The 13,591-nt window shown below is 32.5% G+C and overlaps 1 protein-coding gene across 4 annotated transcripts in view; it reads left to right on the top strand.

Annotated features, from left to right (window-relative positions):
* LOC131164034 (serine/threonine protein phosphatase 2A 55 kDa regulatory subunit B beta isoform) overlaps positions 1 to 11,548 on the top strand; it is a 26,909-nt gene extending 15,361 nt beyond the window's left edge. For 2 of the 4 annotated variants that reach the window (XM_058120952.1, XM_058120953.1), the window contains exons 7-14: positions 6,151 to 6,269; positions 6,879 to 7,002; positions 7,262 to 7,385; positions 10,108 to 10,176; positions 10,272 to 10,363; positions 10,467 to 10,544; positions 10,629 to 10,696; positions 10,796 to 11,548. In XM_058120952.1, the coding sequence (XP_057976935.1) occupies positions 6,151 to 6,269; positions 6,879 to 7,002; positions 7,262 to 7,385; positions 10,108 to 10,176; positions 10,272 to 10,363; positions 10,467 to 10,544; positions 10,629 to 10,696; positions 10,796 to 10,932 (811 nt within the window). In that variant the 3' untranslated portion in view covers positions 10,933 to 11,548. Of the gene's footprint in view, positions 1 to 6,150; positions 6,270 to 6,878; positions 7,003 to 7,261; positions 7,386 to 10,107; positions 10,177 to 10,271; positions 10,364 to 10,466; positions 10,545 to 10,628; positions 10,697 to 10,792 lie in introns of all 4 variants that reach the window. The other 2 variants (XM_058120951.1, XM_058120950.1) reach the window with 1 other exon arrangement.
* Positions 11,549 to 13,591: the final 2,043 nt, after the last annotated feature.

Raw genomic sequence — 13,591 nt, 5'->3', positions numbered from 1 at the left:
GGGCAGCCTGCACAAAGCTCCCACGTGTGCCGGGTCTCCAGGGAAGGGGCAGACCACGATGGGTTATAGTACGCAGCAATACCTTACATTTTTGCAAGAGGATGTTTCCACACCTTAAACGTGATCTCCAAGCGCACAACGCCAGCTCTCTACCATGGTGTCAAGGCTTCCCTTATGTGTGTGTATATATATTGACGAAAAGGAAGATTGAATTAGTTGATCGGGAGTATACGAGCGGAGTAGAGAAATCCTCTAAGAAAAAGGGAAAAAAAAAAAAAAAAAAATAAAGAAAAAAAAAAAAGCATATGCTAAGACCTAGCATTCAGACTAACAAAGCTAGCCAATCCATTTGGATACCAAAAACTCACTCTTTTAAAGCAACAGCTGCACACACCCAAAAGCCGGGCTAATAATGAGTATAATCCCATGCAGAGTCGAAGATACATCCCTAGCATTACCCCAAGCATTCTTGTGAGAAAGTGCATCGTATGCGCATCTGGTGTAATAATGCCTTTTGTTCTTGAAGTGTCATTAATATGACGTAATCATTAATTTCAATGTTGAAGACGAAACACATTATTGGGGCACATGTGAGCTTCTATTATGCATTCAGATGTATCTCCTCATGGATAAACTTATCAGACTCCACATTCCTGTTGATCCATTCTTCTGTGCCAATCCGTAGAGGACATGAGAGTATTCTAGAAGATGAGCATATTGTGGCTATGCAGTTATGCGTATAGACAATACCTCGTGAAGTGGAGATGATTATCTAGTTCTGGCTTCACGCTGTGTTCCTGAAATACTGTGGAGATTGTGTTGCCTTGATCTTGATCACGTGTCTGGAGCTGCTATAGCGTACTCAGTTTTTACTGTTTGGATGGGTGAAATGATGGCATTCACACTGGAAAGCAGGATTTTGTGTTGATAATAGTTGTAAGTGCAACTTAAAAGATTTTGTTTTGTAGGAATTATTTGAAGTTTCCAATTTAGGGATTTTGGTATTGTTCCTAATTGTTAATATCATTTGAGATGAGCTTAAGCCAAAGGTTTATCCATGAATGCTTAGGGACAAAACTCTGTATTTATGGAAAATTGATTCTTAACGTTGTTTTTAGTGGTTTTGTCCTTATTTTCTCTTGTTTGCTATTTACTTTTTGTATTTTTTTTTTAAAAAATTTTCCTGCAATTTTCTTCTGCAAATGGCCTTTCTATCCCTCCTTCTAGACATCGTCAAGTACCTATTAGCCACCAGGACAGCATCGAGAATCTGTATACTACAAACCCAAAGCTAGAAAACACTGCCATTCCAATATTTCACTCAACCTATAGCAAGAAATGTAATGGACCCGCTAATAGGTCTAAAATCTTTCATTCAAAATAAATGATTGTGAGTGCAAGTGCAGGAAATTGAATTTTGCAACCTTCTGCTTCATTTTTTCTTTAAAAAAATTTAATTATTTATTTAATTTTTACATTGACTTAAAAAAGTGTACTTCTACCTGCTCGCGAATTGCAAGCTAGAGTTACTTGCTCGTTTAAGTGCACTTTAGTCATTGTTACACCGAACATAGCATGTTTTAAGTTTTTCACCTGAATTTGCTGTTATTGTGATGGGTGGACGTTCATTAACATTGTCCAATTTATTGTTTATCTATTGGTAAGAGTTTGTGAGCTCTGGTGCTATGTACAAAAATTATTGCAAGCACTGACAGTAAATAATATTATATTTAGGAACCAGCAGGAGACAGTCTTGTGGCTAGATGTAGAAGAATATATGCACATGCCCATGACTATCATATAAATTCTATATCAAATAACAGGTGAATCCATGTCCTTTCTGATTATGTATTTTATTTTGTTTTATTCTACTTTTAGAGCTTGTGTTCTTCCACATATGCATTCTTGTTTAATATTTGTTTGATCTTTAGATTTCTCTTGACCATGAGAAGTAATATGGCTTTTGAGCTAGGGGTGCTAAAAGAGGGTGAGGAAGGCTGATGACAAATGAAATTATTAGAAAATTTCAAATGCTCATGCTTCATTTTAAAGCATGGTTTAATAAACATGAATTAATGCTTAACAAAATTCAATGAGGCATGATTGGATGTGGTGCGACACACTCCATATGTTGTTTTGGAAGAAATTGAAGAAGTAAATTGTGTCGAATATCTTTTTGCTTACTTGAGGCCTTGATAAAAAGGGTAACTTCTCTTATTACTAACTTTCATGCAGACGACACCTTAAACTACCTCTTAAGAAAATTAATTGATAGCTGCTAATAAGTTATTGTTTTGAAATTCGGAACAATCTTACCCTCCATTTGGTTTGTGGAATCAAGCCTAGAATGGAACTGCATTCTTCATTTGGTTTGCGGAATGGGGGAATTGGGGAATCGTAATTCAAGTCTAGGTGGGCTGGAATTGGTCTTCATTCCATGAAATCAAACTCATTTTATATTAGAAAATATTCTAAAAATAACAACAAATACTAGTAATACTAATTATTGTTACTATTATAATAAAAATAACAACTAATAAAAATTGTAATAACAAATAGAAAGGACAATAATTATTATAAAATTAGTAAAAAATAATAATAACTATAATAATTACAATGGCAATAATACTTATTACTAAAAAAAATAAAAATAAAAATAAAAATAATAATGAAAAGGAAAAAATTATTATTATTTTAAGGGCAATGATTATTATAAAAGTTATAAAAATAATGATTATAGCTAATAATAATTACAATGGCAATAGTATTTATTACTATAAAAATAATAAGAGCAACAATAGTAAAGATAATAATTATTATAATAATAGTAAAAAAATAATTAAAAATAATAATTACAATGACAATAATATATATTACTATAAAAATAATAATAACGAAAATAACAATAATAAAATAAGGAAAAAATATTAATAATTATTTTAAGGGCAATGATAATTATAAAATGATAAAAATAACAAACAACTAATAATAATTACAATGGCAATAATTTTTGTTACTATAAAAATAATAAAAACAACAATAGTAAGGACAATAATTGTTAGAAGAATAGTAAAATAATATTAATACTAATAAAATCACTACTGTGAAATAAATATTATAATAAAAAAATAAATTATCATGTATTGAGAATTTTGATTAAAAAAAAAAAGGAAGCTTATTTTCCATTCCATTGTAGATGTTATTGAAGAATACCAAATGTTGGAAAGAAATTGAAATAGGATTCTTATAGTCATTCCATGTTACTAACCAAACGTAGTAATTCCATTCCAAAAACAATTCCATTCTTACCTTGGTTCCATTCTTCCCTTGATTCCTTTCCTGTTTCAATTTCATTTTACTAACCACTTAAAGAGCAAATGCCCTTGGAATCAGATTTCTGTTAAGAAAATTAATTGATAGTTTTTCTTTTGAATTTTGAAAGTCTTCTTATTCTTGAAGCATTATTTTTCCCTTTAATGTGGATTTGCAGTGAATGCCATAATTTCTGTATCTGGTCATTTTGAGAACCAAAATAGAGTAGACCAAAGTGCTTCCTTGCTTAAATATAATGGACAATTTATCTTGGAGTTAATTTTTATGCATCAGGAATATGATAAGATCTTTAGTGTAATTGCACGGTGTTTGGTTAAAGGATCTTAGATGTCCTTTGGCATCTTAATTTCCTAGAATCTTGATCCCTAGAACTAGAATGTTGGACTCCTAGGAATATAGTATTCATGTTTGGTTTAGAAAAATTTTTGTTAGGTTTTAAAATAGGACTTCCATGGTTGATTTTTTCCTTTGAAATGATAAAATAAATATTGTATCCCTAAAATGTCCGTAAGTTGGACAAATTATGGGAGAAGATACTTGACAAAAAGAAATTCTTTCATATTGACATATTTATCACAAAATCCAAAAACTACAACAAAACACTAAGGGTCTATATGGTATCAATTCTCATTTTTGCCTTTTGTTTTTGTTTCTGTATAGTGAAGAAACAGATTATGAAAATGCATTTGTTTATGCAGTCAGTTTTCTATCTTTGATGTTGAGTTTTCGGAAAAACTAAAAGCCAAAATTCATTGTTTTCAGTTGTTTTAACAAACCTGATGCCAGAATTCTTTAATATGCAGAATTAAATTTTGTCAATTAGATCATTCATTTATTCATAATTTTTAATTAAAACTAAAATAAAATGATTATGTGAATTTAAAATATAATTAAAATAAAAATACTCACATTTTCTAAAAAATTGAAAAAAATAAGTCAGTTAAAAAATATTTTTACTATTTTTCAATTTTCATGTACAATAAGATTGTTCTTGTAGCTGTAGAAAGTGAGATTTGGAATATAATAATAAAGAAAAATAATTATAATACTTTTTATTTTTATTATAATATTTTTTAATTTGTATTTTTTTTGTATTTTATAATTTAAATCATATTTTTCAATTGTTCTTTGATTCAAGGACAAAAATGAGCATTTGTGCAATCAAGTTTTAAATTTATATATATATTATAAAAATTAGCCAAACACATTATTGGTTTTCAGTTTTTAGTTTTTTGTTTCTTGTTTTCATTTTTGTTTTCATAATTTTTGACATTAATACCAAATGGCCCGTAAAATATGGACCAACTCATCGTCAACGAGATGTCCAAAAACCACAATGAAAAAAGAGCCCTAGGAACTTTTAGAACTGCGAAAACATTATTTTTATAGAAGTGAGATTTCTGAATACCACCCCCCCAAAGAAAAAGAAAAGAAAAAAGTAAAGGGAGGCAAAACAACCTTTCACTTGCACTTTTTCGAACTTAGCATTTTTCCACTTCTAGTGAATTTCTAAAATAGCATATTTTGGAAATTAGTTACACAGATATTTGATTGTGGTCTCTCAATTGTCTCTGTTCCAGCTCAATCAATGTGCTGAATTTAAAGTTACTTATTAGTGAAATTCTTTTTTACGTTTTTGCACGTCAAGATTGGTTGAAGTGTTCCTAAAGTTTAGAATATTAAGATTGAGTGGAAAATAGAAAACTAGTCTATATTTGAAAATATTATGAGTTGACTTGAAGTGGTAAATTTTGGTTTTTTTAAGAAAAAATTTAATGTCAGTTTTTATCAATTAGGACAACTATATCCAGTACATGTGAATGATGAATCGGAAGCCATTGATGATTTCTTGATCATATACATTATCCTTTATCTACTTCTATCATGATGTGATGTCTTATTATCCTGTGTACGTTAATGCATTTTATGTTAGTTTTATTGCCCGTGAAAATGCTGAATTTATTTACTACCTTCTTATCTTTTTGTTGATAAAAAACTTTGAAATCAATGATTTTGATTGTAATGGGTGTTCGCTCTTGGATGAGATTTGGGAACAGGATGGTTATGTTTCCAATTCATTTGATACACTTCGGGATTTAACGTATGTGCTGCCACCTCCTTTGGAAGGGTTGGAGGGAATTAATATTTTTGATAATGATGATTTGGATGAAAAACAATTGGGTAAAAATGGAATTTTGCCTTCTCCTTTGGTTGAGTTTTCTGGGAAGAATCTTGAAGCTCAGCATTTATTGGATGAATTGGGTTTACGCATGTCAGATTGTAGAGGAAATGACATTTTGATAAATGGTGGTAAATCTAAAAGGGTCAAAAAGAACTAGCAAGTCTTAAATGTTCAGTGAATTATGATGGGAAGGGACTGAAGAGGGGCTGTCTTGATTAGTTTTTGTGTTGGTTTTTATTTTTTATTTTTATTTTTATTTTTTTTCATTTTTTAAATTATTTTTTTCTATTTTTTATTATTTTTTCTTTAATTTTTGAGGATTTCCTTTCCTCACCTACGTTGTAATTCTCTCTCTCTCTCTCTCTCTCTCTCTCAACATAACTTTTTTTATTAAACAGATTTTTTTTTTTTTAATAAAAATCTTGTTTTGGATAGAAAAGTTGAAATCTTGATAAGAACTTCAAAATATTCGTTGAAAGTATTAGTTGTATACTGCATTGGAAACTGCACGAAAGGAGTTTTATATTTGATTCTGGTTTTTTGCCAGCAGCAAGTATTTGTAGCCTGTGTTTAGACTTTTTGTGTAATTTTACTGATCATCTCATTCTCTTCTCCCACACCCAACATTTTTTTAGTGATGGTGAAACATTTATATCAGCCGATGATCTGCGGATAAACCTTTGGAACTTGGAAATTAGCAATCAGAGTTTCAATATTGTTGATGTGAAGCCCGCAAACATGGAGGATCTGACTGGTATGGATCCAAGTGTTTGAATTTGTTTTATAATGCTAGCTTATGTATTTTCTTTTAATTGATTTTTCATGATGGGACTTTATCTATTCACCCCCACTTTTTTTTTTGGTTGTAAAATATCACTATTCTTTTTCTTCCTTCCTCAGAGCCTTTTGATTTCATGTGAATCAATAGAGGCTGTTTGAAAAATCAAGAAAATATTTTTGAAGTCAATTTTGTACATTGCTGAAATCAGTTGGTCACTAGTTTGTTTAGTGGCAGAGAGCAGGGTTTTGTGGGGACTTGGAAATAATTTTTTTCTGATATCAGATGGTGATGCTTAATTTATTGGCAAGAGGAAAGAAAGGAGGATTCAAGGGAAGTGTTTGTGACAAAATTTAAAAATCCCATTTTAAATATCATCTTAGTTGGACAACGGGAGTTTGTTTATGCCAAGGGGTCATCCTGATTTCACTACGGATTAGTGTGGTGCAGATTTTGGATTTTCAGAACTGCCCAAACCACTTTACATATTATCATTTAATTAGTTTTTTGCTCGTTTTAAATGTTATCTTCTATTTTATTATGCCACCATCCCTTAGCCTTGGATTTTTGTTATTTATCTTGCAGAGGTGATAACATCAGCAGAGTTTCACCCAAACCATTGTAATATGTTAGCTTATAGTAGTTCAAAAGGCTCAATCCGCCTTATTGATTTGCGGCAGTCAGCTTTATGTGATTCTCATGCCAAACTGTAAGTGGTTTAATAATGTTGTTTCACTAATTGTGTGGAATGTATATCTCAAAAGAACAAAATAAAAGAATTTTTTTCCCAAGGGGGAAGGGGAAGAAGTGAAGGATTAGGTCAATTGGCTGGACTGAATAAATAAAGGAATTATAAAACATAAAAAAAAAGGAAAGGAGAAAGTGTTATCATTTTGATCCTAATGTATAAATATAATAATACTTCCAATTAGTACCCTTTTATGGATTTCTCTGTGATATTTGCACAGTTTTGAGGAACCGGAGGCACTTGGTTCAAGATCATTTTTCACAGAGATAATTGCTTCAATTTCAGATATTAAATTTGGAAAGGATGGGCGTCATATACTTAGTCGTGATTACATGACGCTTAAGGTCTGACTTTCATATCTGTCTTAATTTTGACTTCATATATTGCATTATTATTATTTGAATTTTATAAGCAGTTACTTTTGAATGGTTATTGCTCTAAAATCTCAAGTAGTGCATCTAGTTTTGCTCCGTTAAGCATGCAATGTCAAATGTATGGGCTCTATTGATCCACGGTGTCTTCCCCCCCCCCCCTTCTCTAGAAAAAAAGGAAGTATGCTGGAGGTAAAGTGATGTCATTAGGGATATGTATGATAGGGGAATGATTAGGACAATAGATGGAGATTCTAGGGAATTTATAATCTCAATAGGTGTAGATGTGCTTCGAGCTCCTGTCTTTTTGCACTAGTGATGGGTGAACTTAGTAAGAGGATCCAAAATGAGGTCCATGGCGTATATTGTTTGCTGATAATATTGTCTTGACTGATAAAATTATGGGTGGAATAGAATCTAAGTTGGTTTTGTGGAGAGAAGCTTTATAATTTAGAGGTTTTAGGACAAGTAAAAATAAGACAGAATATAAAATGCAAAGAATATTGGAGGAAATATTAAACAGCCAAGAAATTAATAGCACTAATAGATTTCAATGCCTTGGATCTATTATGCTAGCTGAAGGAGAAATGAGTACATTGGGTCAAAGCAGGTTGTGTAAAATGGAGAAGGGCTTTGGGTGTGTATGGTACCCTTAATTTTAAAAGGAAAATTTTGTAGGATGAATATAAAAACAGCTATGCTATATGGATTAGAATATTGGCAACTAAGAAACAATATATCCAAAAAGTAAAAGTTTTGGAAATGAAAATGGTAAGGTGGATGAGCACATTAAAAGATAAATTAAGGAATAAACGTATTCGTGGTAAGTTAAGGCATAGTACTTACAAGATAAGATCATAAGATAAAGGAAGAGCGGCTGAGATGGTTTGAGCATCATAGGCCTAATAGAAATAATGAGGAGTGAGCTAGTTCCTGTGTTAGTGGCAGGAGAAGGGTAGGGGTAGACCCAAAATAACTTAGAATGGTTAATGAGATAACGAGTAAGGATCTAACGTCCTTTGAATTGTAGGAGGAAATTGCCCAAGATTGTGTAAGTTGGTGGAAAAGGATTCATGTAGCTGACGGTATCTACTGGGACTTAGACTTGATTTGTTGTTGTTGTTGTTACTGCATGAAAGAACTATAAATCTTTGTGCTGAATTTGCATGAAAAACGTAAAGTTTGAACATGCTATTTTTAAAATAGTAAGAAATGAAAGTATATGTATGGTGGTAAAGTAAACCGAAGGGGTTTCCATTGACCCATGCTAAACTTAATGATAAACGAAAAGAGCACCAAAATGAAAATGAGCAAAGTTGTATATAATGATTGTATGTAAAATATGCCTACATTCAAAGTCTGAACTTTATGGGAACTGTGATTGCGTAAAAATGTCATAAATTATTGATAGTGTGAAGAATTCAGATTAAGGATTTGTGGCTGTCAGTGCTGTAATATCAAGCCATAGGCTAGTTGCAATTTCTGTTAATAGGATTTGGTTGTGATTGAATGTTGTGGTATGATTAAAGTTTGACATAGTGTGGTTTAATTTTTGGTTTTTCAAGTGCAACTTCAGGAATGAAGCAAAAAATTTATGCTGAGGGGACAAAATGAATGATCAAAATAACAAATATATGCATTCTTTTAAAAAAAAAATCAAAACACCATATATGTAAATGTTATATATATACGGAGAGCTAACAAGATTGCTAGCCTAAGGGCCAGGAATTGTTGAAGGGGTTTTATGTATGTGGTCAACTCTTCAAAATGCAATTTGATATATCGTTCGTGGGTTGCATCAGACATTTTGATAGAGATCTTTGCTTAAATAGTTAGCACACATAAGGGATACCACACTGCTTTTCACAACTGTAACATTAAGTATAGAATATTTAATGCCAATTTCATCACTTTGAACTCTTCTATATGATTATTTGTTGAAGGATTAACATTCTAATGTTGACAAGTTTAAATATTAAGTGGGAAAATTAACATGGGAGAAAAAAGAGTAGTCAATACTTCCTAGCCCTTATCCTTATGTTGCTCTATCCTTCTCTTTATTGATTCTTTATGCATCATTACACATACAGGTTTTATTTATAATTGGAGTTGTTGCGGGAAATGGGAAAATTAATATCATTAATAAAAAAAAGGAGCTCTCATTTTCTTTTAGGCCTCATTTGGAACATGAAAAACATTACACTCTTAATTTTGAATACCATCAAGAAAACACAACTAAATTGTGTTTCTTCCTTTCTTTCTCAAATGTTTTCCCACTGCAAACTATTTTCCCCTCAATCCTTTATTTTAGACATTCCATCTGTTGCTGAATATATTTACTTTTATACATAACGAATTTAGCAATTGAAACAAAAGAGTAAATACCTTACTGAGCTTCACACCAGCAATTTCAATCACTTGATGTCTTCATGCCTGATTGTTGATTGCAGCCGGCCTTTGTGTCTCATACAGGGAAAGTGGTAGTATGAATTTCCTACGCTATTTTATATACCCTTCCCTGTTGGTGATTATCAGTTAGTTTTGATAGAGGGCACTTATGGTGTCCCCAGCAGTTGAAAAGGGGTAGTCTTGGTATTGCCTAGGCCACTCCAGTAAGGATTTTTAGATGTCTGCCTTCTTTTTTTATAAGCTTGGCTTCTGTTTCTCATTGGACTCAGCTTTATTTGATTGTCAGTTATGGGACGTTAATATGGATTCAGGCCCAGTCGCAACCTTCCAGGTTCATGAATATTTAAGACCAAAGGTGAAGTTCTCTTCTCCAGATAGCCATTGCCAAAATCTTGCTGTTATATTTTGATGTTGCACACTTTGATTATACGGTACTTTGATTTTTTCCAGCTGTGTGATTTATATGAAAATGATTCAATCTTTGATAAATTTGAGTGTTGTCTAAGCGGTGATGGGCTGCGTGTAGCAACGGGTTCTTACAGGTCTGTTTTTACTCATGCATCTTTTCTTCTTTTCTTCTTTTTCTTAATATTGTTGACGAGGCCCCTAGACTAGTGCCTAAACATTTGATCATTATGATCTCAGCAACCTATTCCGCGTGTTTGGTTGTACTGCTGGCAGTACTGAAGCTACAACTTTGGAAGCCAGCAAAAATCCCATGAGGTATCTTTAACACAGTAGTCAATGAAACAAATCAAGGATTTATGTGGCATATACTTAACTATAAAGTTCAATATGCCCTTTTAGGAGACAAGTTCAGACTCCTTCGAGGCCTTCCAGATCATTGAGCAGTATAACACGTGTTGTCAGAAGAGGTCCTCTCTCTCTCTCTCTCTCTCTGGTTTCAAGCTGCAGGGTTTTTTTATTTTAAATTTTACAATTTGTTTTTCTTGTTGGACATTTATCTGTAGCAGGAGCAGAGAGCCCAGGCGTCGATGCAAATGGGAATTCTTTTGATTTCACGACGAAGTTGCTCCATTTAGCATGGCACCCTGCAGAAAACTCAATTGCCTGTGCCGCTGCAAACAGCTTGTACATGTATTATGCTTAAGGATGGTGAAGGAAGAAATGTTTTGTTGCTTGAATGGCGATTTTGGGTTGCTGTTGGAAAAGGCTTCTTTTCCCGCCAACTGGCTAATAGGAGGCTGCATCGTCTGTCACCATTCAAGTGCCTCTTACAAAATCTGTAGCACGTACTTTTAAAAATGAGGTCCAAAAGTGGCTGCCTCAGAATCTATGAGGAAGCAATTCGTCCTTGTTCTCGGACACAGCTCCCCCACCCCTTTTCTTTTTCTCCTCATTCCTACCTCTAATTTTCGTTGATATTTTTTTAGTTCTCAAAGAAAAGATGCAGTTCTACTTCTATTGTGCTGGGTTGAAGTAAGTGATTGTAGCTCATCTACAGCCAAAAAACTAAGGGATGTTCAATATTGCCGCTAGGTTCAAGGTCAATGTAGTTTTTACCCATATCTTGGTGGGGAGGAGCTGTTGAAAACTCTTTGTGCATCAATGTTAATTCATTTTTCTTTGTCTTTACTTTTTGTGATTAACATTTCATTAGGAATGGTTTGGATAAGTCTCTTCTTATTGTAACTTTTCCTTTTTGGGACTTTGATTCATCTTTGTAAACAGAAGTAATAATGGCTGTAGGTTTCATTTGGGGAAAACAGTGTCAATGATTTGTGATTGTATGTGTAGATGACACTCAACATGAGCTCCAATTCAAGCTATTCCCTGGTTTGATGTGTTATGAAAGATGGGCCAATGTCGCAACTTGCCTTGGTTGCCCAGGAATACTAAGCTTAGCATGGCAAGACCATTTGGAAAGCTTCTCCTCAGCTCTGATGTTTTGTGCTAATGATTACTACGTTTGTAAGAAAGTGTTGTGGCCCCACCAAGCATGTCCGATCCTAAGGATTTGTTCACTATAATATGAATGGAATAGGATGAAATCAAATGAAATTGATCTTATAGTTCTATATGTTCTCGTTATATTATTTTCATTTTTGTTTAGGCTTTAGCGTACCAAATATTACGTTTTGTTTCTTATGCAGAATTACACTGAAATAGAATGGATGGTCTCTTTAATGTTACATATTTGTTTTTTTCACTCTTTTCATTTTATGTGAATCAAACAATTGAGCTCCAATGCTCTAAAGAGAAAAATGGTTGTGTGATGCTTTTCTTTTTTGCTTTTTTTTGAATTAAAGCTTGGGGCTTTGCTGATTTTGGGTTGAAGGACTTCAAGACTGAGTTTTCCTGTTATTGTTAATGTTTTTCCCTTATGCACGGCTCCCCCAAAGCCTATTTTCCTTCTATGAACTTTTCCATGGGAGGGGTCTTGAGTCAGCCTACTATTTTCAAAAATAAGATGCTGAAAAAATTACAAATACAAGATTAAATGTAAATGAAAGCACCAAGAACTTATTATAATCAATGCAAAAGCAATAGCTCATGTGCCGCAGTGGTAAATATTGCACAAGATTATGCGACATACTTTTAGTAGAAAGGACACTATATAAAAAGTATGTGTTGAAAAAAAAAAATTGCATGCATTGCATAGGTTTCTGCTTATAGAGTTACATATAAGGAAAGGGATTATAAGGTTTGAAGTGTTTTACAAATATCCATTGATAGAGATTTAAGGTAGACACATTTGGAGCAAACGACTATTACTATCACCACTTCCAATAATTGTCTTTGTATTTTATATACTGTCCTGAATTTGTGTAGGGGTAGAAGTAGCATCTCACTTGCGAATTGTTTAGAGTCCCGTCTTCTGTCGTCAAGGTTTCAACTATTGTACCAAATGGCAATGTAATACTTTGAATCCACCCTAGATATAGAACTAATATTTAGTTTTTATATTTTAGTTTGATTTCTTTAATTTTTTTGATCCATTAGATGCCTGTTGGGACCTAGGCACTACAAGAATAGTTCATCGCTCATCCTATGCTTACCCCTCTTCACCCTCCTACCAAGATTCAAACATTGAGCTCTCCGACATTAAAGTTGAAAATCCTCCTCCCTCCAATCTAGATTTATAAGGTCATGGTTTTAAATCGCGGTAGCAGGCAGCGTAACGTAACGATAACGGGTATAACGGGAAGCAGGAATAGCGGATGTTACATAATGGGAAGTGGGTGTAATGGCCGTAAATTTTTTTCAAGCGCACACGACCTTGTACATATTAGCATACTTGTATGTTTTAAACTTTTAACCATCATTAGAAAGAATTTTAGTGTATTTTGGATCCTTTAGGTCAATTAAGTTATTTAGTAAGGGCAAGAAATTTACAATTGTTTTAAACCACCATTGATAGAAAAATTATATGTCTATGCGTATTTATACTTCTCATTATTTTTATGTGTGATAAACTCTTATGTGTGCTAAATTAATTGACAAAACAAAATACATTATACACTCCATTAATCTATTAGACATATAGACATACGAATAATACAGATATAAAATAACTAGAAAAGAAAAAAGATTGAAATTGAAAAATACAGAACATAATTATCAAATTACTAATATTAGCAAAATAATATTTTCCAAAAAAGTTGGTATTTTTAAAATTTTAATTAATGTATCTCTTGTGAGTATTTAATTAGTAAATTTTGCATCATTGTCATCCTCATTATAATCTTTTCTCTCTCCCACATAGTATATTGAGAATAATTTATGAAATAGGGGAAAAAGTGATAAGA

Source organism: Malania oleifera, chromosome 9 (assembly GCF_029873635.1).
Source record: "Malania oleifera isolate guangnan ecotype guangnan chromosome 9, ASM2987363v1, whole genome shotgun sequence".
Taxonomy (NCBI): Eukaryota; Viridiplantae; Streptophyta; class Magnoliopsida; order Santalales; family Ximeniaceae; genus Malania; species Malania oleifera.
This window is presented reverse-complemented; position numbering and strand designations above follow the sequence as displayed.